The sequence below is a fragment of the Vanderwaltozyma polyspora genome, genomic scaffold (assembly GCF_000150035.1).
Source record: "Vanderwaltozyma polyspora DSM 70294 KpolScaffold1031 genomic scaffold, whole genome shotgun sequence".
Classification (NCBI taxonomy): domain Eukaryota; kingdom Fungi; phylum Ascomycota; class Saccharomycetes; order Saccharomycetales; family Saccharomycetaceae; genus Vanderwaltozyma; species Vanderwaltozyma polyspora.
The window spans coordinates 96,641-124,088 of NW_001834679.1; the positions used below are offsets into that span (position 1 = coordinate 96,641).

At 31.2% G+C, this 27,448-nt stretch overlaps 5 protein-coding genes, 1 non-coding gene and 1 further gene across 6 annotated transcripts, besides 2 other annotated features; 3 read left to right on the plus strand and 4 right to left on the minus strand.

Moving 5' to 3' along the window:
• Positions 1–452: 452 nt before the first annotated feature.
• Positions 453–1,799: a sequence feature (similar to hypothetical protein; correction of possible frameshift sequencing error~similar to Saccharomyces cerevisiae MPT5 (YGL178W)).
• Kpol_1031p41 lies at positions 453–2,588 on the minus strand (the record flags this gene model as incomplete).
• Positions 1,803–2,588: a sequence feature (similar to hypothetical protein; correction of possible frameshift sequencing error~similar to Saccharomyces cerevisiae MPT5 (YGL178W)).
• Positions 2,589–4,793: 2,205 nt separating this feature from the next.
• On the minus strand, positions 4,794–5,873 carry COM2 (Com2p; the record flags this gene model as incomplete). The annotated part of the gene is made up of 1 exon (XM_001645944.1): positions 4,794–5,873. One exon carries the CDS (start codon positions 5,871–5,873, stop codon positions 4,794–4,796), a length of 1,080 nt encoding a protein of 359 aa, XP_001645994.1.
• A 3,827-nt stretch (positions 5,874–9,700) lies between these two features.
• PMD1 (Pmd1p) lies at positions 9,701–14,614 on the minus strand (the record flags this gene model as incomplete). The annotated part of the gene is made up of 1 exon (XM_001645945.1): positions 9,701–14,614. The coding sequence occupies one exon, from the start codon at positions 14,612–14,614 to the stop codon at positions 9,701–9,703; it is 4,914 nt and encodes a 1,637-aa protein (XP_001645995.1).
• A 1,964-nt stretch (positions 14,615–16,578) lies between these two features.
• Positions 16,579–17,373, minus strand: YIP4 (Yip4p; the record flags this gene model as incomplete). The annotated part of the gene is made up of 1 exon (XM_001645946.1): positions 16,579–17,373. The coding sequence occupies one exon, from the start codon at positions 17,371–17,373 to the stop codon at positions 16,579–16,581; it is 795 nt and encodes a 264-aa protein (XP_001645996.1).
• A 3,517-nt stretch (positions 17,374–20,890) lies between these two features.
• On the plus strand, positions 20,891–21,028 carry Kpol_1031trna3. The gene is made up of 2 exons: positions 20,891–20,928; positions 20,992–21,028. It is a non-coding gene; the product is annotated as a tRNA-Ile (tRNA).
• Positions 21,029–21,294: 266 nt separating this feature from the next.
• Positions 21,295–23,475, plus strand: GCD6 (translation initiation factor eIF2B catalytic subunit epsilon; the record flags this gene model as incomplete). Its single annotated transcript, XM_001645947.1, has 1 exon — positions 21,295–23,475. One exon carries the CDS (start codon positions 21,295–21,297, stop codon positions 23,473–23,475), a length of 2,181 nt encoding a protein of 726 aa, XP_001645997.1.
• A 459-nt stretch (positions 23,476–23,934) lies between these two features.
• TCP1 (chaperonin-containing T-complex alpha subunit TCP1) lies at positions 23,935–25,614 on the plus strand (the record flags this gene model as incomplete). Its single annotated transcript, XM_001645948.1, has 1 exon — positions 23,935–25,614. One exon carries the CDS (start codon positions 23,935–23,937, stop codon positions 25,612–25,614), a length of 1,680 nt encoding a protein of 559 aa, XP_001645998.1.
• Positions 25,615–27,448: the final 1,834 nt, after the last annotated feature.

Here is a 27,448-nt window from a genome sequence, read left to right on the forward strand (position 1 = left end):
GAGTTCTTTGTGTCATAAGATTTTTTTGAATTCAAAACGGTTTTACACTTATTTCGGCAAACTCTTTCCAAACACTAGATTCTTTTTAAAAATTAGAACACTCAAAATATTAGGCCCCGAAATATTTTTAGGATATATCTAAAATTTCCTACATTTTCTACAAAGGCCCTGGTAACATAATTAAAAAGGAATGGAGGATCCCTTGCCGATGGTTCTTTTTAAAGGTTAATTTTGTTATTAGCATTTAAATTAATTGACCCGGATAACCTTGAGCAAACCTGTCACTTAAACTTGTCTTAGAAGACCTGCCTTCGGTATTGAATGAATCGTTGAAACCACTTTGGAAGGCCCCTTTTAGACATTTATAGGGAACATTGAAAAGGTGTTATATTCATTGAGGCTTGAAACATTACATGCGATTCATTATCAACTGTTTTCAGCTACTTGATAATTCATAGAAATGTGCTGGAACTTGATATTGAAATACCATTGGCATTTTCGAAGCCAGCCAAATTAGTTTGAGAAACTGATGTTGGAACCATATTCAACCTGTTTGGGCCAGATATAGCACCGTAACCATTACTTACCTGTTCATTTATTGACATAAATTGAGGTGATTGAAAGTTTGAAGGAGATATCTTTGACATTGCTTGACGATTATTTCCTCCATTTGGATTGAAAATACTATTTCTCTTGTGAAATGCATTATTTGGTAGAGAAGACTGTCTCATATGATTTTTGACGTGTTCGTTCCCCTTGCTATTGAATTTATTGTTGGTATTCTTATTGAAATTAGTAGTTGACTTACTATTTTTCTTTATTGGAGAAAGATCAGCCATTTGTACCCCAGTGAATTCAGCATAAGATTTTACCTTAAGCTTAATCTTCTTGGCATACGAAGTTGTTTTGATCATTGGTAACAATTCTTTTGTCATTACAACCAGATTCCCAATCTTGAATGTAAAATCATGACAAAAGCTTTGTATTTGTAAGGTCTTATGTTGCTTATTGTTATTTGGGTGTTCTAGTAAAATAGAATAATTTGAAATATCCAATAAGGTTTGTAATGTGTAGTTACCAAAATTGTCTCTAATCAGAATATTCAAATTGGCTGTAAATATGTCAATTATAGTCAAAAGGATATTCATCACAACTGGAACAACTTCTTCTTGTGTTGGTACTGGTCCATCCCTCTTGATAGATGTAGTAATGATCTTGAATAGCTTTTTGATAAATTTTTCTACAACATTCGATGAGAATTTCAAACATGACAATTGATATAGTTCTACAGAAAGTTTATTAAAAACCTCAGGTAAAAAGTAGAAGCTTAACTCATCAGTATCCAACAAAAATTGGATGATATAATTACCAAATTGATCATTAATCAAACTTGGTAAGAAATGAATAATTTTTACAGATATCTTGAATGTTTGTTGTAAAGTACACATGCTTAATAGTTTCTGTAAGACACAACAACCGTGCTTATGAGTTGAAATAGTTACAATATTATCTTCATGAACTATGGCATCAATTATGAATTCCAATTTTGATGGAGGAAGTTTAAAAATGCATCTTTGGATAACATGATTACCATTTAAATCATTAATTAAAGTAACAACTTGATTAATAGAAGTATATTTTTGAGAAAATCCAGCTACAATCAAATCAGTTTGAATTTCGTTTTCAGCTGTACCAATAATTTTTTGTAATGAACGAGTACCATATTGGTTTATTTGAATTTGGAAAACATTTGCAAAAATTGATTGAATCAAAACGGTTTTTTGTTCAGTTGTTAATAGTCACAAAACTTTCGGGATTAGATATTTTCCAAATGGATCAAGGATCAATTCAAGGAAATATGGTTTAATTTGTTCAAACAATAGATCTCTCACTTGATTTGAATCTGAAGGAGTTTCTAACTTTTTTTGTAAGAATCTACAACCAAATTGATCAGTTGATAATCTTAAATAATCCAATTCAGTTAATGGTTTTGAAGTGACATCATTAATTGTAATTTGTTCATTAGTTTGCAGTGGGGATTGTAACTTTAAAGAGGTAGCATTCTGCTTAGTATTTTCACTTCCAGAAGTAGTTGAAGTAAAAGCAGTATGAATAGAAGATGCAGTTGAATTTGATGCTATATAGTTTGTATCAAATGCTAAATCGAATTCATTAATCAATGACAATCCAGTATTGCCTGGTGTGTTAGTTGTTGAAGACGAAGACGAAGAAGTAGATGCAATATTTGAGGTATTATTAATACCATTGGTTCCCATGACAACGTTCGGGTTGGCAATTTGATTAGATGCAGTAAAAAATTTATTATTATTATGAGAATTGGTGAAATTATTACCTGAATTCAAAGAAGGAGAAAATGCATTCATCATTAGCATTGGAGATGCATGCTGTTGAGAGGAGGCTGATGAATTGGATGAAGATGCCATGAACTGGTTGAAGTTTGACAAATCCAGGGATTGTGTCCTTTGATGATTCTTCTTATTATTCATCTGCCCTAGAGAGGGTGGTGTAACTGGTTCAATTATAGATTGAACCGAATTTACTGATAATTGTGGTTGATGATTTTGCATTATAAAATAGCTAAAGTGAAAAGTTTAAACCAAAAATATACCATTTTTAACAACATTTTGTTAGTATCATCGAAGTTTATTATTTTGCAATAGATTAAAAATAGAAGAGCTTAATACTAGTAGGCTTATTCAAGTAATTAGGACATTGGATTAGGGCATCTTTTTTTTCTTACTAATTTCATAAATTCCTTTTCTTGGTGCAATTGCTTTAATAGGAAGTGTACCTTAATTAGGAAATTTCGTGAATATTTTCTCAAAAAAATCAGAGATCAGGTCACATGACCTATGATCAAACATCGATAGGCCATCTTCTTACCCAATAGTAGCAGACACAAGATTGGGCTTTGAAAAGTAACCATTAATATTTATTTCTGAATCCACCAACTTACTATTATTATTAAAACAACTGACCATTAAGTTCAGTATTCTTGAATGTAAAGACTACCATTTCAAAAAAAATCATTACTTGTTACAATCTGAAACAATTAGGTCTTAAGAAATCATTGAAATCTTAAAAAATTTTTAGTTATAGTAACCAGTAATTAATCCAAAAGAAATCGAAGTAAATGTATACTATAAACCCTTCTTTATTGAAGCTAATATATCAACACATCTTAAAAATATTAATTAATTATACATACCGTAAAGAGTTCCACTAAATACTACCACAAGTAAAAGATCAAAAATTTTAAGAAAATTCAACTATAGTTAAAGTTAACCAATCGATTTGATTAAACCTTACTCGACAAATGAAATGACTTAATTCAATCTCTCACCTTAACACCAGTATTTGGTAAATGTTGAGCTATAACTAATCCTTATCAAATATCTAAAATATTATAGTAGATAATTGAAAAGACCACAGTAAGATAATAGGTTAATAAAAAAAAATCCAATCTTGCTGTGACTACTAGTCCAGATATTGGTGTAATCACTAACAATTATTTGTTTCTTGTAACAAATTAATTATAAAAATTTTTTTGAAATTGCATTACTTATAAATTAATATCTGAAATTTAAATTTACAACTTCTCTTAGTTCAACAGTTTCATTCAATTGATCATTCGAATTCTGGAAACTAATTCTTCGAAATCCTAATTCTTGTTACCCGCATTGCTAGATCAACGTTTTTGATGATTCCAATAGGTTTTGCACAACTGTTTAATAATTGTCATTACGATATTCATACTGAAACAAGGGGGACTCAGGTAGAGAAACCTGTCAATTATGACGAGCTTCTTCTAGTTTCAATACTTTTAAGAGTTATTTTGTGGTGCAGACAAAATTTACTATTGTTGAGTTTGACGAAACGAAGCCTAACTAATGGCCCAATTAAGGAAAAAACTCATTTAAATTACATGATGGGTTAATACAACTTTCTAATATGAGTTTTGGACTGTAAACGTTACGTGAGCCAATTAAGGAGTTTGCGTTTTATCCATACCACTATTGCTATAAGCTAAAAATAATAATGAAATATACTAGAATAATTAACCAGAGACAGTGAGAAAGAGAAACCTAAGAAAAACCTAACATTATTATACAATGTAGTTTGTTAAACGTAATATTTATTTGATTTTTAAATAGAGATGGATATCTTGATCGAAAGAAATCATACATCTCCTCATCTCTTTGCCCCCCATTGCTCCCCAGTTAATTATACGACTACACAAGATAGTTTGAAATCAACTGGTTCTATATAATAAAATAGATGAAAATTGTATTTAAGAGATATTCAATGTATTTTACTTGATTTGTCAAGATAGAGGAAAATTTAACTAAATCCCAAAATAGTTTTTACTCTTTTTGATTGATAAAATGAACATCAAATATACAATATTATAATTCATAGGAATTCCAACACTTTACCACTTTCCCAAAATCATGAAACATAAAAAAAAAATACGAATTATCCTTAAAGAAGTCTTAATATATTTTAATATTTACCCAATAAGTAATGAAGTTTGGAATATCTTATTTTCTAATTTTCTTTTTCTTCTTATGTATTCAACTTTTGAAAAAATGAAAATTTAAAGGTTTAATTCGGTAAAGTTACCTCTTTTTAAGCCATCCAAAAAAATTTGTTGATATCTACACCTTAACACCGCGTAATATAATATAAATGCCTCATTAACTATATCATTATATATAAGTGTTCAATTAGTATAAATGTATAAAATTGATATTACAATTACGTATTGCACGTTATTTATGGAAATTGGAATGTGTCTTGATGTGTTGGTTCAAATTATCACTTCTGCTGAATTTTTTCTCACAAATGTGACAACTAAATGGTTTTTCACCCATATGCAATGATCTAACATGCCTTTTAAGATGTTCTTGTCTTTTAAATCTTCTATCACAATGTTCACATGCAAATAATTTCAATGGATCTAAGATTGGTGAAGGTTTTCTGCCTCTTGTCTTGGGTAGAGTACCTATTCTTTTAGGCATAGTTGTGATTTTATTAAGTTCATCATGAATCTCCATTTGGTCATCATCGGATAATACTGTTTGTGGTGGACTTGATAATTTCGAATCTCTCGATATCGAAAAATCATTTGATTCATAAGAATTATATTCATAATTATGCAAGTATACAGAGTTATCCGATATTATTGATGATTCATTTTCTACGCTTGTTTTGTCTAAATTTGTATTCAATTGAGCTGGACTTATGAGTAAATTGGCATCTATACTCATATCATCATCCAAGTCATTAAAATCGTATGCATGCATGTCATTATCGAAATTATCAATATCTAACATATGTTTATTTATGTCATCACTATCATTCTTTGATTTCTTATTTCTATTCCAAAAGTATCTCTTTTTGAAAACTGCTTGTTCATCGAACATACTTTGTGAATTACTATTAGTACTAAATATATTCAGTTTAAAATAATTCATAACTTTCCTAGTTGAAGAAATTTCATCTTCTGTTAGTTTGAATCTAGTGTCCAATGAGATATCTGTTTCAAATAAATCATTTATTCTACCATCACCATCTCTATTCAAGAATTCATATTCATAATAATGCGGCTTATCGAAATGATATCCAGATATAGATAGCCTTCTTGGGTCAATTGCCTCTGGTTCTGGTTCTGGAGTGGACATCAATGTATTACCTGTTAGGTCATTGGAGATATTTGTGGTACCTAGGCTATTGCCATTGTGTGAGTCAATTTCCTTAGGTAAAAGCTGTAAATTAAACTGTTGTTCATTTTGATTATAAAAATTAAAGTTGAACAAGGTATCCTTTGAATCAACTCTTGTTAACGCCATATTCCCGAATATGCAATACCAGCTAATCCCAATCTTATTTTATTAAGAAACCAAAAAAAAGAAAAATGAAATAAAAAAACAGAAAAGATTATAGAATGCTTATTTTAAGAATCAATTGTTATTCTAATCCTTCAATTTTATATTAATGAGATCAGAACCGTTTAGAAAACTTGGATTTTAAACGATTAGTTCTTTGCTGTTTCTTAAATATTGATTTTTAATTTTGTTTTTAACTTGATCTTTAGAATAAATATACCCTAAGTCCTTCAATCAGATATAGTCTTGATCTACTAAATATTTTTCTTTAATATCAAACAACATATATACCTATATATATACGTAACATAAGAATCTATCTAATTAAAGTTCAATATTTAGTATATATTGATATCACTTACTCCCAAGAATATTGAACCCACATATATAAGCCAGACATAGATTTCATAAAAGAATTCACTCTATGAGCCTAGCTAGATTACGATTACGATTACGATTACGATTACGATGACGATTACGTATTACTTTATACAGAGTTTAGATAGATTGCAAAAGAATACTAAATACTTAATAATTAGCGAAATGTTCAAAAAATAAAATAATATTGAATCATTAGAGTACAAATTATTCTAAGCCTCAAGAAGAACTGGGTTAGTCGAAATCAAAAAATGTAATTAAAATATTACCGAACGGGATGGGCCAGGATGGAATGAAATATAGAGATGCCACACAAATTAATTTTATATGGGTTGTTTTATTAAAAGTCAAAGTAAAATCAAAATGAAAAAGTACAAATAATATCTCTCCTCCCTGCAGAACAAACTTAAGTTAAGCTGGAATTACAGGTAAAAAAAAAAAAAATGAAAATAGAACATGAAGGCTACTAACCACATTAGCGAAATTATTAATTACTAACATGAAGAGGGAAGATTTAAGAAGGCAAAAAGAGTGGATATTTTTATGTTCGTGATTTTTTTACTTTCTCATTTTCCTTTTTTTACCATAGGATAAGGCCAGAAGAAGATTCATTACTGTGTAGTTAAGAAGCAAGAGAGGTTAATATATGCATATGAAAGATATGTAGTATCTACACTACGTTGGTTAGTTTGGTTAGAAACGTACTAACTTAAAATAGTTAATCATCTCAACTGCGGCTATATCCATGTTTCCGAAGAATGAATGGATGGATGCATAAGATATATAATGTTCAATTGTTGTTATGCTAGATAAATATTCAAGAGAGGTTAAATGTTACTTTGGCTTGGGTAAGAAAGAGAGTTATATATAATTTTATTTAGAAAATGATTTAAGAAGAATAGCACAGTAAAGTAGTGGCTTATTTTTATCAGATATGATATGATATGATACCAGTTCCTGTTTACCGAGAGGCTTTTACAAGCTAAGAGATTTTATTTTTCTTAATTTTTACAGGCCGCAGTTACACTTTGATGTTCCTTGTATGAAAAATAGAGAAGAATGATAATAAAAAAAGGTTGCTAATGTACTCAACTTCAAGAAAAGAAAGATTTAGAGAAGAGAAGAGAGGTACTGAAGCAAATGCGTACAACATCTTGTTGTTATTGTTGTTTATACAATGATGGTCTATGTGTTGTTGTATACCACTAACAATATCAAATATATATGTTTTTTTGTATAAATATAATTGATTATTGGGGCGGTGGAAAACTCTGGTAATTATAATATGTGGTAGAAGTAGATGAGTGAAAGTACATGAGATAGGTATGATGCAAGCTGGATCTAATGATTTCCATTTTACTTGGTAATGAATTGGACTGAATGTTAATATATAAAGCAAAATGTCCTGACATTTATTAGCAACCGTGGGATTTTAATTTTATTTTTTTGGCTGCCCCTCTCTGCCCCTTCTACCCCCGGTTAATTTAATTTTAAAACAAGTCTGTAACCGAGGAAAGGATTAGGAAAAGAGAAAGGGATACATACGAATCCGAAACTAGAGAGCTTGAACAAGGAATTACGTATACTTGTTTCGTAGAAAATCAAGTAATATTATAATGAAGTAAAACCTAAAGAAATCTTAGAATCTTGGTATAATTGAATTGTTCTCTTTTATTGTGTATCACGGTGAAATCAATGATATGGGAAAACTGATGCAAAAAAACACATAGAAATGAAACACATGTAAAACTATTTCTTTATTTAATATAGAGCTTCACGAGCACCTCAAACTAAAGTCTGACTGTAACAAATGTCTAACCATTCGTCATACACGGTTAACTATTAATTTTCCCATTTCTCATTTGACAACCTCTTAAAGAAAGAGTAAAGTTTCTTATTTGGGAATTATTTTTTTCAATCTGTTAGTTTGATCCAGATTAAAAAAAAAAAAAACATCTCGCAAACATCCAAGTAAAAAGAAACGACTTTAAAATCCACTTCTGTGTCGAAGTCTTGAAGATCTGGGGACGGCCAAGATATAATATCGCTGTATACGTGGTTTCCATTGGGGCAGAGCCCTTGGATGTTATAATGTCTAATTTAAACGGTTTTGTGTAATTTAAAATGTTAATCCATTTTTCTTGTGTTAGGTTCAGGCGGAGACTTTGCTGCAGAAGTGGAATGATTACGGAAATTTTCGCGCGGAAAAATCACTTTCATTATTATCTTTTTTCAATTTCTTTTTAGCTAATTTCTGTATACTTATAGGATTTTATCTAGATAAAAGTTTCAATTAATCCGCAATCATTATTCCGTGGAAATAAAATTGAATAGAAAAGATTATTAATGGAAATAGATACTTGTTACACTTCAAATAGCAGCACTACATGGTAAAAATGAAAATGAATTTTAATATCAGTGTCCTTGATTTAGAATTAAAATATAGAGTTCTATAATGAAAAAAAACAATACAATACAATCTTGCTACTACTGCATGTGAAATATAGAAACCCTTGATTCAATTAGTATTGTGCGGCGATAGATCAGATTTTTTTGTAGTAATTTCCATTCTAATTGTGCTTCCACACCCTGTTAATATTATATTCTAGACTAATTGAAAAGCAACATTGACTAAATTAGGAAGAGGTAACACAAAGAAAATGAATATCACATGATGAGAGAAGAATGTATCGTCGACAGGCACTGATGATATTTATTTGAACAGAAAGAGATATATATTTTTTCTGCTACCTTATTTTACAAGGAACTAGCCACGGAAATAAAAGGTCACGTGAGTAGCATTTTTCTTTACTTTAAGTTAAGAGATATTATCGAAATAGATGAAAAATAACTAAGAATTTGATCCAAACACTATTTTTTTTTTTGCTCTATTTTTATTGACGTCTTGACTTCCAACTTGTTATTAGTACCAAATTTGCTTACCACTTCTTTAACTAATTAGGGAAACGCATTTTATCACTGCAATATATTGAAAATTAAATCCTTTAAGTACTTGCCTGATATTGAGGTTTTTTTTCCTGTCACAGTTGCAGAGTTGTGATCCGATTTACTACCGCAGAATTAATCTCCTGGTTAAATTCCATTGGATGTTGAGACACGGATTTGCTACTCTGAAATTCTGACGTCAATCAATTAGTAAATTGATATTTTATGCATATATTTTGTACTCTTGTTTGAGCTTGTCCTTGTATTTAGTTGTCTTATATTCAATTATTTTGAAATAGACAGGTCAAGAGTAAAGAAGCAGTTGCTAGATACAGTTAATTTCGTGAGAGCTAATTATGTAAATTATGCAAAAAGAACGCAATGTCTATATTCGTTAAATATATATATAAATTTATAATTTTATAAAGTTTATGTAGTAGGAGGATGTATCAAAAATTATTAGTCGTTCACTTCTTTATACCAAAAAAAGAAAAAGAACCACCGCCAGTAGATAAATGGTCAACCTTACCCTTTCCAGCAGAGTATGATTGTGGTAATTGTTCCGATTGGACTTTTGATATTGGAACATCACCATCTATAACTCCAACATGTGTCTTATTATTTGAAAGAGATTGCTGTTGTTGCTTTGATGATGACGATTGTGCTTGTGGTGGTGTTGTAGTTACTGTACTTGATTGATAATTGTATCTTTTTAAATTACTAACGGGATTAGTTGGAAACTTCTTAAGTGGGATTCCCGTGGAGTTAGCATTATAAATATCCGCAACCGATGTTCTTGGCGAGATTGGTACTTGAGTTTGCTTGATACTTAGGCTTGAAGCTCTTCCATCGCCATTTGGTATACTAGGCGTCATACTAAAATTAATATTTGACGATCTAGGTGAAACGGATTTCGGTTTTGAGGAATTGGCAACATTGCTTCCCAGACTACTATTTGATCTTTGTTGGAAAGTTTTATTACTCCAAAAAGAGCCGAGATTTTTTAAACCTTCTTCATCTTTCTTGATGTTCAGCAAATTTAAATTAGAAGCATTTAAGTTTTTCCTAATCTTTTTTAGTTTTCTAGATATATTCACACAATTTAATGATCTTGCCATTAACTGTATATCATTCGTTAAAACAGATGTTCTATAAATGGATTTCATGACGTAATCAACTGGAGGTAAAGCATTAGGAGATAACAAATCTTCGATTGTAGGAGAATCATATTTAGAACAATTATCCTTCGGTATATTTAGTACTGATGCAGAGTTCGAAAGATTCTTCTGATGATCATTATTGATATTCCTACTGGGACTATTAGATGATGGAACTTGACACAAACCTAGCAATGGGTCGATGGATTCTTCATTTTCTCTTTCACTAATCTTTTTGCTCATTTTAGAGGCAGACAAAACACCTAATTCAGAATCGAAAACATCTAAGTCGGATAGAGAAGAGCTACTACTATCGCTGCTATTTTCTGTTCCATCCTCAAGATCTAGCTTCTCAATATTTTCAGGCTTTTTATCAAAAGTCTTTTTATCTTGAGAGTTACTATGACTATTCATCTCAGATATTTCATCTAAAGTTACTTCTTTCATACTAGCTTCAATATCTGTAATTGTGCTTTCTTGATTTAAGTCATTTTCTGATTCCTCTAACGTATGATCATTAATTTCATTCTGTAATATTGATGACTTTTTAACTTTACTTCCATTTAACCCAAAATTCGACAACCTTTGTCCGTGAGGAGGAATGTTTGGTGGAAGGACAATCGATCCAATTGAGTTAAAACTATCCCTAGGACCACCTTTGAATAAAGGTTGAGCTACATTTGGAAAGGAGCCAATACTTGAATTTCTTCTATTGCAGTCAGCATCGCTGCTATCATTAGTGGAACACGAAAATATACTTGACATCCTGTTAACAAGTCCGATATCATAAAATCCAGTATCAATGTTTTCTAATGCTTCTTTCAGTTTAAGTAGACCGTTATAGTTTTCATTATTCTCCAAATTATTTTTGGCTTTCTCAGAATCGTTGGAGCTATTTTCTAATGTCGAAGTTCGTATAACTTGGAGTAATATATTGCACATATCGAATAAACTTTCTTCCTTTCTATCAACCACTGTATATAGCAATTCTGATATCATATTATTAAGTAAAGGGATCTCATAAAATTTTGATAATACAAATAAGTTTAGGACAACGGGAATCAGTGGCCATTTTGGATTGTCTTGCCCAGTATAAAAAAATTCTGTTAATGCTCTAACAGTTGCACTTGACCAGGGCATATAAAGACTTCTTGGCGTCAATAATGGTTCAAGTTCTGGAACGTTATTTGATATAGCACTTCCAGTACTTGCAATACTCAGAGTGATAGAAGGTGATCTAGCTTCTAATTGAGGATTTGAAATACTACTACCTCTAGATCTACTATAGGTTGCTTTCATGAATGCAGACTTGAACTGTGGCCTTGTAATATCAACTTGTAAGTTAGGATTTAAACTTTTATCTTGCATTAGCTGGTTATCTAATGATTTTGGAATGCTATCCACAAGTGGGAAAGGTATATCTGGAGAACTTAAACGATGAAAATTAGGTGGACTAGTAGAAATGCCTGGACTGCTTGCAGCTGAGAAATAATTATCAGCAATTGAATCATTTCTTCTAGATATAAAAGTGTTTGGATAGATAGGGAAATGAGGTAATGCCATATTTGGAGCATCTAGCTGTGGTGGAAGTGGGATACTCAAAACACCCAAAGAAGGAGAGTCCGTTATATTTCCCATACTTGCATGCATGTTATTACCCATTCTATCAGAACTTGAACTTACAAATGATATAGAGCTTCCTTGTGAGGCGATTGATGGATTTCTTGAACTATGCGAATTTGTGATATTCCTAAAATTCACTGAATTGTCTTGTGATATAAATAAAGGATTTGGATGAGACAAACGCCGTGGTATATCTAGCTTTTTTGATTTAAGTAAGTCCATATTTGAAGATACAGCCAATGATGATCTTCTTTTTATGTTTGCTGATATATTACCCTTTTCTGAAGATTGGCTAGAGTGGGCAGATTGATTTGAATTGTTTGATTGGAAAGATTGTATGGATTGAATAGACTGATTTCTTTTAGGAACTTGGCTTTGTTCGCCAAATGGTACCCTAAATACCAGTCCACTTGTTGAGCTTGTAGTGGATGACAATTCAAGTTTCGAAAGGCTCTTCACATTAATATTTTCATAATGTTTCTTTTTAAGCAATGACCTAATTGAAGATACAGGATCATCTACGTCATCATCAGTATTACAGAGATTTGAAATAAATGACCCTCCAACAACATGGGATAAAGGATGTTCTCCAGAGCCCATACTACTGACAGATCTTCTTGGTTTCAGATCCAAATTCTTTTGAAACATAGAACTTGGCGTCATGGGCGATTTTCCTTTATTAGATGGATCATCTAAAGGCGCTGTAAATGAAACATCTGAATTTCTTCTGTCATTTTTCGGATAATAAGGTGAGTTTTTGGGAGAATACTTAATTATAGAAGATTGAGTCCCAGCATTCTCATATTCAGCAAGCACTTCGGTATAACTCTTGGATAATAGCATATCGAAATAACGCCCCCACCTTTTTCTTAAAAGATATATTGGCACACTAATAGATTCACCATCATCAGTAATAAATTCAAAGTCCGATAAGGATGAGCCGAATATCTCCATAGCATCTTTACCAAGTACCTTTGCATATGGTTGGAATGCAGATGGTATAGCTTTGAATTCCACTGGAGGTGCAATATATCGTATATAGCTTTCGAATTGTGAAGTAGCTGTTGAAGCATAACTTGGCTTTCTAAAAGAATTCAATTTATCCGAGGTGATAGAATGTAATGAATAGTCATTTGCGTTTAACCCAATTGGAGATGAAGCGGGTAATGACATGGTTGAATACCTACTACCTGAACCAAGTTTACTATAGAGATTAATCATTGGCAAATTTATTATTAAGAGCGAGTCGAATTTTTGAACCGAAGGTAAATTGTCCTCGGGATCATTAGTACCCATAAAGATAGACTGATGGTGGGATTTCCACAAGAATACTTTCCAGTATCTATGTGTGTGATTTTCCATTCCCCTATGGTTACAGTATGCATTAATCCTTGTCCATTTCCCCGTATGTATATCGTAAGCATAACAATGGAAGTTATAAGGTTTGCAATCTGGGTAAAAGCCTGCACAAATGATATTATAACCATAATAATCACCAGTTGGGTGTGATAAGTTAAACGGCACTCTTAGAAGTTCTTGGTTTTGAACTGAAGCTGTATCCATTCTCATACCATGTGAATCAGGTAATAAAGGCAGTGCGACATAGGGAGATAATTGATTTTCTGTATTGTTGATTCTTTTATGAGAATTTTCAGGATCGAATGGATCAAGACGATTATTTGCACTATCTGAAAAAATATTCTGTGGATAATAAAATGCCAAAGCTGGGATATTTGCTTCATTATTTTCTACTAAAATTGAAAAACTTGTATTATTGGTTAAGGATACATCGTTACCATCTATATTTGTTTTCATATGATCTTTAACATTTGGATTTAGTTCAAACTCCCAACAGTGTTTTGTAATATTAAAAATATCGATTGTAGAAATTGGTTCATCCATATTATTTAAACCACCAACAATTACAATTTTAGTGTCTCTAGTTTCATCATTTTCATTCTTAACATGGACAGAGTGGTTAAATCTTCTTGTAATACGAGGATCTTCGCTTATTAATGACCATACTTTCGTTTTTAAATCTAATTTCCATAATGAATTTGTAGCTATTAGTTCGTATTCACTTTCTGGAGAGACAATTAGTCCACCAAACATATATAATGAAGAATTTGTATAACACATAGAATGAAACAATCTTGATTTTAGCTGTGGATATTTTGGAGTTATTGCTTTCGAACTTGGATCGTTTGTATATGATTTTGTAGAATATAGATCATCATTACTATTGCCTTCGACCACGGTTTTTATTCTTGTCCATGACCTTGATATCAAATCTAAAGCAAAAAGTTCAGGAGATACCCATTCTGATAAATTTTTAAATAATTTCCCACAAGTTTTCTCTTTAGCAAAATACATCATAATTTCTTGTTGTAAATTTACAGTATCCACTCGCTCTAAATTCAATGCCATGGTTAAACCACCATGAACGAATAAATCTGATCTAGCTATCGTAGAGGCAGCACCAGTACGACAATCTAAAGTCAATCTTCTCTTCGCCACTTCATCGAAATGTCTTGCATGCGCTGGTAATTCTGGTAATTTTAAACTATAACAATGTGTTGAGGAAGGATGTAGTAATGGCATGATTGTGAATTAATTTATATGAATCTATAATTGCAAAAACAGATGTATGATAGTATGCTAGTTGGGTTACAAAAATGGTTGATAACTAATCAATTTAGTTGTTATTTGTAGTGATTTGTATTATCTTGGAGCTTTCAGACCAGTTCAAAATAGTAGAAGTTGTAGAACTTTTAAATATCAGTAAAAATAGAATTTCCTCCCCTACAAACAGACAATAAATAGATTGTAACAATACAAATCCGCGTATGTTAGTTTGTAATAGATAGTATCTTGTCTGCTGGGGAAGACTTTAACCCTACAATACCCTATATTGTATAGATATATATATATATATATATGTGGATAGGTAAGCGTCAACAGCGTTGGATAAGAAATTGTTACCAAGTGAATAAAAGATTAACCCAATATATAGAACAATCCATTAAATTAAATACTGATACCAAGAAAACAAGTATGATTAAACATTCAAAAAATGTATATCCAACAATTACAGTTACAATAATTGTAGTACTAATGACAACAGCATTGAACATACTATAATATATAAAAGAATCAATTATTATTTAATCAGTTCGAAGGTTTCGAATTCAATTAAATTCTTCAACAAATCGCTCTTTCTTTTCTTGAAATTTCTGACAATACCAATTCATATATATGATAAAACTAATTTCGAAACAACTTCTACAACTGTTTCTCAACAATATCAGAACTGACAAGTGCTATCCCATCTCATCCCATCTTGTCCTATCGTTAAAATAATAAAAAAAAACTTTTTGAGTCTTTTCTTTTTTTTCGAGCTTTCCTTTTGTCTCTTCTGTTTTTGTGTTCCGCTTTTCTTTTGTGAACAGAAAAATTTCAAATTTCGGAAAAAGCTATACTCGAATATATTTCTGCGTAAGTAGTGATATATGAATCTACGCTTTATCCCAAGGACTAATTTATTTTTTACTTTTTGCATTTTTCCCTTGCGTTTCTTTTTAATCGAAAATGTGAATGTAATTGTGATTTAAACAAGAATAACTAACGGTTAATATGTAATAATGAGAAAAGGAAAATTAGTGTACGTATTTCGGCCAGTAAAGGTAGCATAATAACGAACAGCATCAGTGCATGCATATAGTGGTAAAAGTAGGTATAATGATATAATATATATAATATAGGCAAGTGTCAGCTGATAAATACTAAAAAGGTGGTAATGTTGTATATGGAGTGGTATGTTTTACAGTTAAAATGCATTTTTGTGAGCTACATGTGTAGTCATTCAGCGGTTATCAGAGTTATTGTTTGTGCCTTGGGAATCTTGATTCGTATTAATTAATATCTGTTAGCTGTTTCCAAATTCGGTAGGGGGGGCAGGGAAGGAAGGGGGGAAAAGTATATAGTTGTTGGCGACGGGGCCCTCTTCGTCATTGCGACGTAATCTTATTGGGGGGGTGATAGCATTTTTAAAAAATAATGTAGCGAGAAATAAGAAATGACTATATATACGAATTAGGAATGGCACAGGGATGAGAATAGTTTAGAAGAGTATTCTGTAGACCTGGTCCATTTCTACTAGGAATTGAAAATACCCAGGAGCTAAAACGTTTAGCTGTGTAATTAATATGGTCTTTGAATTTCTTGTTTTATCTTTGGATCATAAAAAGCTTAATAAAAATATTTTAACGATAAGAAAGACACACAGTACAAAAAATTTGAAAAAATGGCAATTGTCGAATGACCATGGAGATTACATTCGGTAACTATAAATTTATTTATTGAGGTGGCATTAGTAATGTCAAACATAGAATTAGATTGAACAGGACAGTAAGCACTAAAATATACGATATTATATCTGAGGTTAATTAAATGTTCTAAATAAATTTCATTTTTATGGTTTCTTTTTGTTTTCATACTTTTAATGTTATTTCATTTTCTTTTATTTTTATTTCAACCAGTTCTTTCTTACTTTGCGACTTGGTTATTCATAACACTGCGGAGACCCATGCTAGCCCAAATAGACATAGTGCTAATGGATACACTTGAACAAATCCTTTTGACTTAGTTACATATGAAATCGAGGTAACCGACCATAAGAGGCATAATCCTAAGATAATTAGTTTAAATATTCCCAAAATTCGTACTTGCCAATTTTGTTTATTCTTTAATATTAATTTTAAAAATAATGGTAAAATGACTTGCAATAATAATGATTGAATAACTTGAGGGAATAAACAATATCCAGATATTGAAATATATGAAATTAAAGATCCTGTTTGATACGGTTTGGTCAATCTTAAATGTAATGCCATAACTAATAGTACAACCCAGCATGAAACGAATAAAGTGGAAAATAACGATTTGGCATGTGATACAAATAAAGAATATAATATGATGAATGTTAATGGTGCCCATAAATCACTGTTATTAGAAATGATATCATTATTATCAACTTCAGTAACAGATCCACCGCCAAGGACATCTCCAGTTGGAAAATGTGGGTATACAACTTGCTTCAATCTTGAGTTTATATCCATTAGATCTCTTGTTATAGTCTCCATGACTGTCTCGTCAAGAGTACCCCTGTTCAGTGGTGTAGTATCTGCTACAATACCACCATCGGTCCCAATTGGTGCATCAATGGATCCACTAGGAATAGCAGTAGTACCACCACTACTATAATTGATTTCAGGTCTAGAAGACTTATCCTTCTTATTCTTTGATGAAGTATCTGGTTCTATGTAGTCTGGTTCAACGAACACATCTGCTTCAGAAGACATTACTATTTATATGTATCAATTGTATAATGTTAATCGTAAATAGCAATTGTGTAGATTCAGCCTAGACACAATTGAGTATGAATAGAAGTCCTTATTAAAGATATAGGGTTTGATTTATACTAAGTTGAAGATAAAAATTTAAAAAAGTAGAAGAGATTGCTGTCAGAAGGAAGGCAACATAGGTTTTTTAATCCTTTAAACTTCGCATTTGAAATTTATTCAGAGATTGTTCACGCATTATGTCGTTCATCATGATAAGGTAGCAAATTCTTTTATTTTAAAATTTCAACTATTTGGTAAATTTTAATTATACCCATTGCAAGATTCGAACACAGAGAATCTTATTGATTGTCAAAGCAATTCAGAGTCCTTGTGTTGGATTCCATCTGGAACCGTACAGCGTTACTACCACTGAGCTATGAGGGTTTATAAAACCAAGAATTTTGCAAGAATCAGAATATATGGTGCGTATGTATTATTTGGCCTTTAATTATTATTTAATTGTATATTGAATTTGGTATACGTTAGAATGAAGGCTGGTAAGCGTTTATTCTATAGGATCTTAAGGTTGGAGATCTGTAAGTTAAAGTAAATATACTTGTTAATAATAATAAATTTCTATATTCTTTTATGTACAAAGTAAGATACTAAATAATATACAATAATATACAATGATCTCTTTAAATATCAATGTTAATAGCATGTAACAACATTCTTGTAGTGACACATATTTCTTCACCTTCAAGGTTCGTATGAAGTAACCTCGAAGTAGTCTCGAAATAATACACGTAAAGGATAGAACGTGATTTTATTATTTTGTACGAATTGTTTTCACGATCTAGAGCGACACCGTCACAGTGGAAAAATATACTTCAACTGAAATGATTCCAACTGATCACTCCACCGAACATGACAGTTTCTAATTGTTGTTGTTGAAATTGTTGATCATTCTTAATAGGTGACATATTTATTAAATTATACTTCTCAGTGAGGATTTTATATATAATATAAATAATAATATGAATATTTAAAGATAATCTTGGAAATCAAATGATCCTAATCTTGAGATTAGTGTCCGTATTTATACGTTTAATCTTCGATCTCACAATCTTATAATTACTAATCATTAATTCTAACAATTCCTTTCACTCTCACTCAAGTATTTTAGTCTATTGGTAATTTGCCAATAATATTCTTTTTATTTTTTTTCTAGAATGTGCTACAGTTTTGCAAACAATAGATAACCTAATTGTTAGTAATTACATGATTAGCTATTTGTATACCATGTTAATGAGTTGATTTATGTTCCAACTTCATAGATATATCTATGATGTCATGAACATTGTATAAAGTAGTCGCGTGTGAGTGGAAATAAAGAACATTCTGGAACCTTCTAGGTCAGAACAGATTCTATTTCTAATTTCTAATTATAGATTAAAACAACACGGACAATATATATTATACTGCTTGTAATTTTTTATTTAGTGTGCTATAATTGCGATTTACAGTCATTCTTGATTTCACTCGACTCATCATAACTCATACAATGACATTCATTTTATTCATACTATAGATACAGTCCCTTTCTAAGTGACATTAATTCTATGGCTCTGTTCAGATATTCTTAATGTGATATATAGCCATAAATGAAGACTTTTAAATAGAATTAAGTTTTAGTTTAAAGTTTTCCAAAATTTAATATTTGGGTATTCAAAAACGTCAATATAAGCTAAATTTATTAATTTAGCATATTTTACCAGGAATTTTGTTTTTATCTCCGATTTCCTATAATGCTGTAAAATTCTTATATATTTCATTATCAGATATAAAGGTGATTATCTATCTAGATTATTCTTTTATAACAACTTCAATTTTGAATTGTTCATAGAAGAATGAACTAGAATATTATTATTATGGAGTCACGGGATACATAATTGTAGAAGTTGGCACGTCATCTTCACTTCTGAAATAATCCAGGAGCTAATTAGGCTTCAAATGACTGTAAGCGAGAGCAACGCTAACCAAATTGTTTAAAAACTGAACTAACTGACTTAATATTATGGAATAACTCAAATCCAGAAATGCTGACCTTGGCCATGTGACGTTTCTTATAAAGCAATATTATCATGTCTCACGAGTGTCTGTCCGAAGTGAAAATTCTTCAAGGCATCTTGAAGTATAAAAGAACCTTATGTAACGTCATATATTAAGTAACTATGTATCAGAATAAAGAAATGATCCAGTTATCTAGTAAACCAGTGACAATGACAGTTGAGACCAATCCTACAATCCAGTAAGAAATATAGATTTGTCAAGCTTTACTAGGAGTAAATGTACGGAAAATAGATGCAGTGGCCTATTATAGAGAATCTGATGGTGGTAACTCACTCTCCTCTTGTAACAGAACAGTGTGTATAGCATAAATAGTTTTGTATTAGAACTGAAAATTTTCTGTTGTGACTTTAACTTGGATACTCGAGGATAAAGTTTATGTCACTATTGCTATTTTTCGTACAAGGTGAATGTATCGATTTCTCTAATATATAAAAGGAACAAATTTTCTGTTCCGATATATAAAACTATTTATGTTATATACACTACTCTATTACAAGAGGAAGAGCGAGTTACCACTCACTGACCTCAGTAATAGGTCAAACGTACCTATTTAACGCATATCTACTCTCATCATAAGCTTGTTGTAACCTAAATGTATGAATTCCATATATAGGTTTACAGATTATTCATATCACGTGATAAATGACATTTGTTGCCCTAATGACATAAATGCAAATATTAACAATATGACCTAAGAGATAGATTATAGATCTGTATGGTTCTAGAACATTCTTATGAGCTGAAAGATTATATTTATAACCCTAATCATTTTAATGAACAATGATTACTAATGATATGAAGAAATAGTCTGTCAATAGTATTGACAGCAATTATTATGATAGATTCCAATAGCTCGATAATGATGATCTACTTGATCATCTGAGCAATTGATGATCATGTCATAGGAAGTGGAGTGCAAAGGCATCACTATTTTTATTATAATTAATTAATAATTCTGAGATTATGAGATTGGATCTAAACCTATAAAATGGCATGACATTTTGGCACATCTAAAATATTGTTTATTCCAAATATTAATATATATTTATTTAGTTACAATTTATAAGACACTACGGAGAAATAAATATAAATATTATATTAAAAGCATCTTGTATCAATCACCAAAATGAATCAATCAGATATTACTTTTACATCTGAACAAAACTTAAAGCTCTTGCCATTTTGACATTTTCTCCTTTCATAAACGGGAGGAATCTATACATCAACCTTGTACAAAAAACAAGAAATAACGACATAATATTTACTCTAGAGTATCCAGCCTAAAGTTCCAGTAATTTAGCATCCAACAATAATGAGATAGCTCTCTTAAAAGAATCTTAAAAAATTCTTAATATCCTGTATATGTAGTCATTGGGTTTTCTACAGAATCACAATTGAAAATGCTCGTGTAGCTCAGTGGTTAGAGCTTCGTGCTTATAGTTGCAGTCGGTTTAACCGAAGCATTCTGTACTCTAGTCTGCTAAATACAGACAGTGAAAAAGCAACGCGACCGTCGTGGGTTCAAACCCCACCTCGAGCACTTTCTCATTTTTTTGTTAAGTAAGTTTTTAAAAATCATTATCAACGTTAATATCGATAGTTGTGAAATTTATTTGCGATGAGATTACGGTAATGCATTAAAAGATATTTGAACATGAAGCTGTAAAAGGTGAACAAATGCTATTGCCGTAATTATTCATACTCAAACAGTAATTAAAGTTTTAAAAGGATTAATCATCTCAAGCATAGTTATACCAGTTTTATTTTCTGTTTTTAAGGTTATTATTACAAGAGATTTGAGTGAGAATGGCAGCTAAAAAAGGAAAACCTTCAAAGAAAGGTGGTAACAATAATTCAAATAGAGATGAAATGGAACAAGACGACCGTTTGCAAGCTATCGTTTTAACTGATTCTTTTGAAACTAGGTTTATGCCTTTGACTGCATCAAAGCCTAGATGTTTATTACCTTTGGCAAATATTCCATTGATTGAATACACTCTGGAATCTTTAGCGATGGCTGCTGTTAAAGAAGTTTATTTAGTCTGTTCAGCTCATGCTGACCAAATTATCGAATACATCGAAAACTCAAAATGGAATTTACCTTGGTCTCCATTTAAAGTCACCACAATTATGTCGCCGGAGTCACGTTCAATTGGTGATGCAATGAGAGATATTGACAATAGAGGGATTATTACCGGAGACTTTATTTTAATAAGTGGTGATTTAGTTACAAACATTGAATTTGATAAAGTGTTAGAGTTCCATAAGAAGGCTCACCAAAATGATAAGGATCACATTTTAACTATGTGTTTAAGTAAAGCTACCGGTTATTACAAAACAAGATCTATCCAACCAGCTACATTCATATTGGATAAATCCAACAATAAATGTATTTATTATGAAGATATCCCATTAGCTCATTCCAAATCAAAATCTGCCTTGTCTATCGATCCTGAATTGTTGGAAGATGTTGAGGAATTCTCATTGAGAAATGATTTAATTGATTGTAGAATTGATATCTGTTCTCAACAGGTACCTCCATTATTCCAAGACAATTTTGATTACCAATCTTTAAGATCTGATTTTGTCAAGGGTGTTATCTCAAGTGATTTGTTGAGAAAGGGTGTCTATGCTTATATTACCGATGAATATGCCGTTAGAGCTGAAAGTTGGCATGCTTATGATGTCATGTCTCAGGATTTCTTAGGAAGATGGGCCTACCCAATTGTTTTAGATGCAAACTTTTTAGAAGATCAAACTTACTCATATGAATCATCTCATATTTATAAAGAAAAAGATGTTGTTTTAGCACAATCATGTAAAATAGGTAAATGTACCGCTATTGGTTCAGGAACAAAAATTGGTGAAGGCTCTTCCATCGAAAATTGTGTTATTGGTAGAAATTGTCAAATTGGTGAAAATATATCAATTAGAAACAGTTATATTTGGGACAATACCAACATTGGCAATAATTCTATTATAAACCATTCCATTATTGCATCTGATGTTAATGTTGGAGCCAATGTCTTAATTAATAAGGGTTGTGTCATAGGCTTTAATGTCACAATCGATGACAACATGGTTGTACCAGAGTCGACAAAGTTATCATCCGTTCCAATCAAATCAGGAAATAACGATATGTTCTCTCAAGGATTATCAGAAGATAGTGATAGTGAAGCAGCAGAATCAGTTATTGATAAATCTACCAAATGTGATGTTCTGGCTGTTGATATTGTAGGTGAAAATGGTGTTGGTTATGTATATGAAAGTGATGTTTCTGATGATGAGGAGGACAGCATCTCCGGAAACTTAAAGAATGCTAACTCTTTGGTAAACCAGATGGAGGAATTATATTTAAGTGATGATTCTATTGCTTCTGCGACTACTAAGACCAAGAAGAAGAGAACAATGTCCTCCAATAGTATGTATACCGACAAAGATGATACTGAGTTTGAAGATGATGAAGACTTTGAAGAGGAAGGTATTGCGACTGTCGAAAGAGCTATCGAAAATAATCATGATCTAGATACTGCTATGTTAGAATTGAATACTTTAAGAATGAGTATGAACGTAACTTATCATGAAGTTAGAACTGTTACTATAATGTCGATGTTAAGAAGAGTGAATCATTTTATCTTTACTCAAACATTAGGTGCTAAGGAAGCTGTTGCTAAAGTATTCAACCAATGGGGTATGCTATTTAAAAGACAATGTTTTGAAGACGAAGATTTTATTGATCTGATTAATATCATTCTGGATCAAGTTCTAAAAATTGACTTCGAAAAACCTGAGTTAATTTTATTTGTAGCATTGAATTCTCTGTATGACAATGACATTCTAGAAGAAGAAAACATTTATGAATGGTGGAAGACTATTTCTCAGGAAACTAAATATAGTTCTGTTACAAGCTTAACTGCCAAATGGGTAGAATGGTTACAAAATGCCGACGAAGAATCTTCAGAAGAATCCTCAGAAGAAGAATCTTAGTATATATAGAAATTATGTTAATGACATTATAAATATTAGGAGTTTATAATTTTATTAGAAAAGATCCAGACAATCATTAAAATATTGTTTTTAGGTACTGTTTTAGTTGGGATAATAGATTAAGCTGTAGAATATAACCAATTATAGATTTTTTTGTTAAATAAAATATACAATTTTAATTAATAACATATTTATTTTAGATTTTGGTTATAAGTTACAACCATTATTGATAATTATTATCTAAATGATCAATTGTCCGTCCAACAACGTGATTATACATATTGGCTTATAGTTTTTAATCATGTGATCTTTTAATTCTGTATTTTAATGTCAACGGAATAAAAAATATAAAAAATATTTCAATGAAGCAAAGGTTAATCGATAATTTAAGACTGGAAAATTTTGAAGGAACTTTGATCTTAAATAGATACAACTGATCAAGCAACCCAACAATTATCAATGGCTCAAGTTTTTAATAATTCACGTTCTGATACTTTATTTTTGGGTGGTCAAAAAGTCAGTGGTGAAGACATCCGTAACCAAAATGTCTTAGCTGCAATGGCTGTGGCAAATGTTGTCAAATCATCTCTAGGTCCAGTTGGTTTGGATAAGATGCTAGTAGATGATATTGGTGATTTCACTGTTACCAATGACGGTGCTACTATTTTGTCTTTATTAGATGTTCAACATCCAGCAGGAAAAATTTTAGTTGAATTGGCTCAACAACAAGATCGTGAAATTGGTGATGGTACAACTTCTGTAGTCATAATTGCCTCTGAACTATTGAAAAGGGCAAATGAACTAGTTAAGAATAAAATTCATCCAACTACTATTATCACAGGTTTCAGAGTTGCATTGAGAGAAGCTATTCATTATATCAATGAAGTTTTGTCTATGAGTGTCGATTCCTTAGGTAAGGAAACTTTAGTTAATATTGCAAAGACAAGTATGTCTTCTAAGATTATTGGCGCAGACTCTGAATTTTTCAGTAACTTAGTAGTTGATGCTATTTTGGCTGTCAAGACTCAAAACTCTAAAGGTGAAATTAAGTATCCAGTCAAAGCGGTAAACATTTTGAAGGCCCATGGTAAGTCATCTAAAGAATCTGTTTTAGTTCAAGGTTACGCATTGAATTGTACTGTTGCATCTCAAGCTATGCCAAAGAGAATTGCTACCGGTAGCGTAAAAATTGCATGTTTGGATATAAATTTACAAAAGGCCCGTATGGCCATGGGTGTACAAATTAACATCGATGATCCAGAACAATTAGAAGAAATTCGTAAGCGTGAAGCAGGTATTGTATTGGAAAGAGTCAGAAAAATCATCAACGCTGGTGCCCAAGTGGTTTTAACTACTAAAGGTATTGATGATTTATGCTTAAAAGAATTTGTTGAAGCTAATATCATGGCTGTTAGAAGATGTAAGAAGGAAGACTTAAGAAGAATTGCTCGTGCTACTGGTGCTACATTAGTTAACTCTATGTCCAATTTAGAAGGTGACGAAACCTTTGAAGCTAGTTATCTGGGAACATGCCAAGAAGTTGTTCAAGCCAAATTTTCGGACGATGAATGTATTCTAATCAAGGGTACTTCTAAACATTCATCTTCATCTGTTATTTTACGTGGTCCAAATGATTACTCATTAGATGAAATGGAACGTTCCTTACATGACTCATTATGTGTAGTTAAGAGAACCCTGGAAAGTGGTAATGTCGTTCCAGGTGGTGGTTGTGTTGAAACAGCACTAAACATTTACTTAGATAATTTTGCTACTACTGTTGGATCTCGTGAACAATTAGCTATTGCCGAATTTGCCTCAGCTTTATTAATTATTCCAAAGACTTTAGCTGTCAACGCGGCCAAGGATTCAAGTGAATTAATTGCTAAATTGAGATCATATCATGCCGCCAGCCAACAAGCTAAGCCAGAAGATGCCAAGAGAAAGAACTACAGAAACTATGGTTTAGATCTGATAAAGGGTAAGATAGTGGATGAAGTTAGTACTGGTGTATTAGAACCTACTATTAGTAAAGTTAAATCTTTGAAGTCAGCCCTTGAGGCCTGTATTGCAATCTTAAGAATCGATACAATGATCACTGTTGATCCTGAACCTCCAAAGGAAGATCCACATGATCATTAACGACATTAAGAATCAACAATTTTTTTTCTAAGAAGAGAAAGAAAAATACTAAATAAATAATAATCCACAAATATAAATCAATCAAAGAGAGAAAAAGAGAGAAAGATAGAAAGAGAGATGGAAAGAAAGAAAAATAATAAAGAGGGAGAAACAGGATTAGGTAAAAAAAACATTCAAGGTATTCCTACTATGCATTTATTTATATTTTTTTCTTTGATTATTTGGTAATTATACCTTCAAGAATTTTTCTTTGGATAGTCAAGAATTAAATGGTAGCACTATTTAATTAATATTATTCCATGCGTGTTCAATATTTTTTCTTGATTACCGACTTTTCTTTTTCTAATATTGTGAATAAAGTCAAATTTACCCTTATATCCTTTGAATGTATTTTTCCGTATTTTATTTTCGAAAATTATATTATCTGTCTATCGAACCATCCGTCTATCTAACTATCAATCTATCCTATCAATCTTTATGTATTCTACAGATCAGTATTTTAATATAGAACATATTTTCTAATAACTAAAATAGAGGAAATAGACAATTTATTGTAATCACAATTACTGTCATCATAATAATTTTGATTAACAGTTTTAAAGAATGATGTGATGGAGCCCCCCATAAATTTCAAAAACTGACTAAGCCTTTGTTGAATAGACAATAATTAGTTATTTTTTAATCTTGGCATTGAAATAGAATAGAAAGGGTAATCATTTGTCTTTAAACGAATAGAATCCAACTGTTCGTTCATTTTCTTGTTTCCTCAATTGTCTTGATGCCATTGTATTCTAGTCAATCAATGAATGGGCTTGTTTTATATTATGTACTGATAATCCCTGATGAAACTTTAAGACGTCACTACATTAATTTTGCCTATGTAACTATAAGTATGGATAAATCATGTGATCAGTAACGCACAGTAAGTTTTTATATTTTTCAACAGAATCTTTACAGAATCAGCTTGTTGTTCTTCTCTGCTTGAATATGTAGTAGAAAGATAATATATACGTATATGAATGAATAGCTAATATGTTTCCGTACAAGAAAAGAGCTCGTATAAGTGATACTCTTCTCCAAAGAGATAGTAACAATAAAAATGGGAAAACTAATTACAAGCAAGTCTAATAAACATACTTACTAGGAATAGTAAGTTTATGTTACTGAGAAATAACTGTCAATACATTTTTACAATTCCAAATATTGTCAAACAACAGAACGGCACTTCCTTCATTGCCAAACTATATGTTCTAATCGTTTAAGTATCTCTCCCTTCTAATCTCCTTTTTATTCTCATAATATTAAAATATAGTTAGTAAGGATAACCCAACAGTACTCTGTTTACAACTGCTTTATCCTATTAACCCAATTATCCCATTGCTCTCTACTGCTTTTTTTATTATTTTAATGCCTTTTATTCTATCCCATTTGGCTTTCTAATGGCTGATTTCTTTTCTCTACGTCATTTTAGTAGAAAAAATTATCTAATAATCAAAATTCTATTCGATTTTTTCGATTTTTTCGATTTTAACTGAAAAACCGAATTATTTCAACAATGAAATAACGTTAAAACGTCAAGTCGTTTAAGTGTTACATTCAATTCAATTCAAGTCGACTCGATTTGATTTGATTTGATTTGATTTGATTCGACTTAATGTTTATTGAGAAGATTAATTGTTTGAGGATAGAAGCGAAGATGCTTTAATAATTGGAATTCCAAGACTATTACAGACAGATACATGGACTTAATATTGAATTATCCTATAATTTTGGGAAACTACATTATGGGTCGGTCGTACGTTAAATTCACAGATTTGTTGATAAAAACTACAAC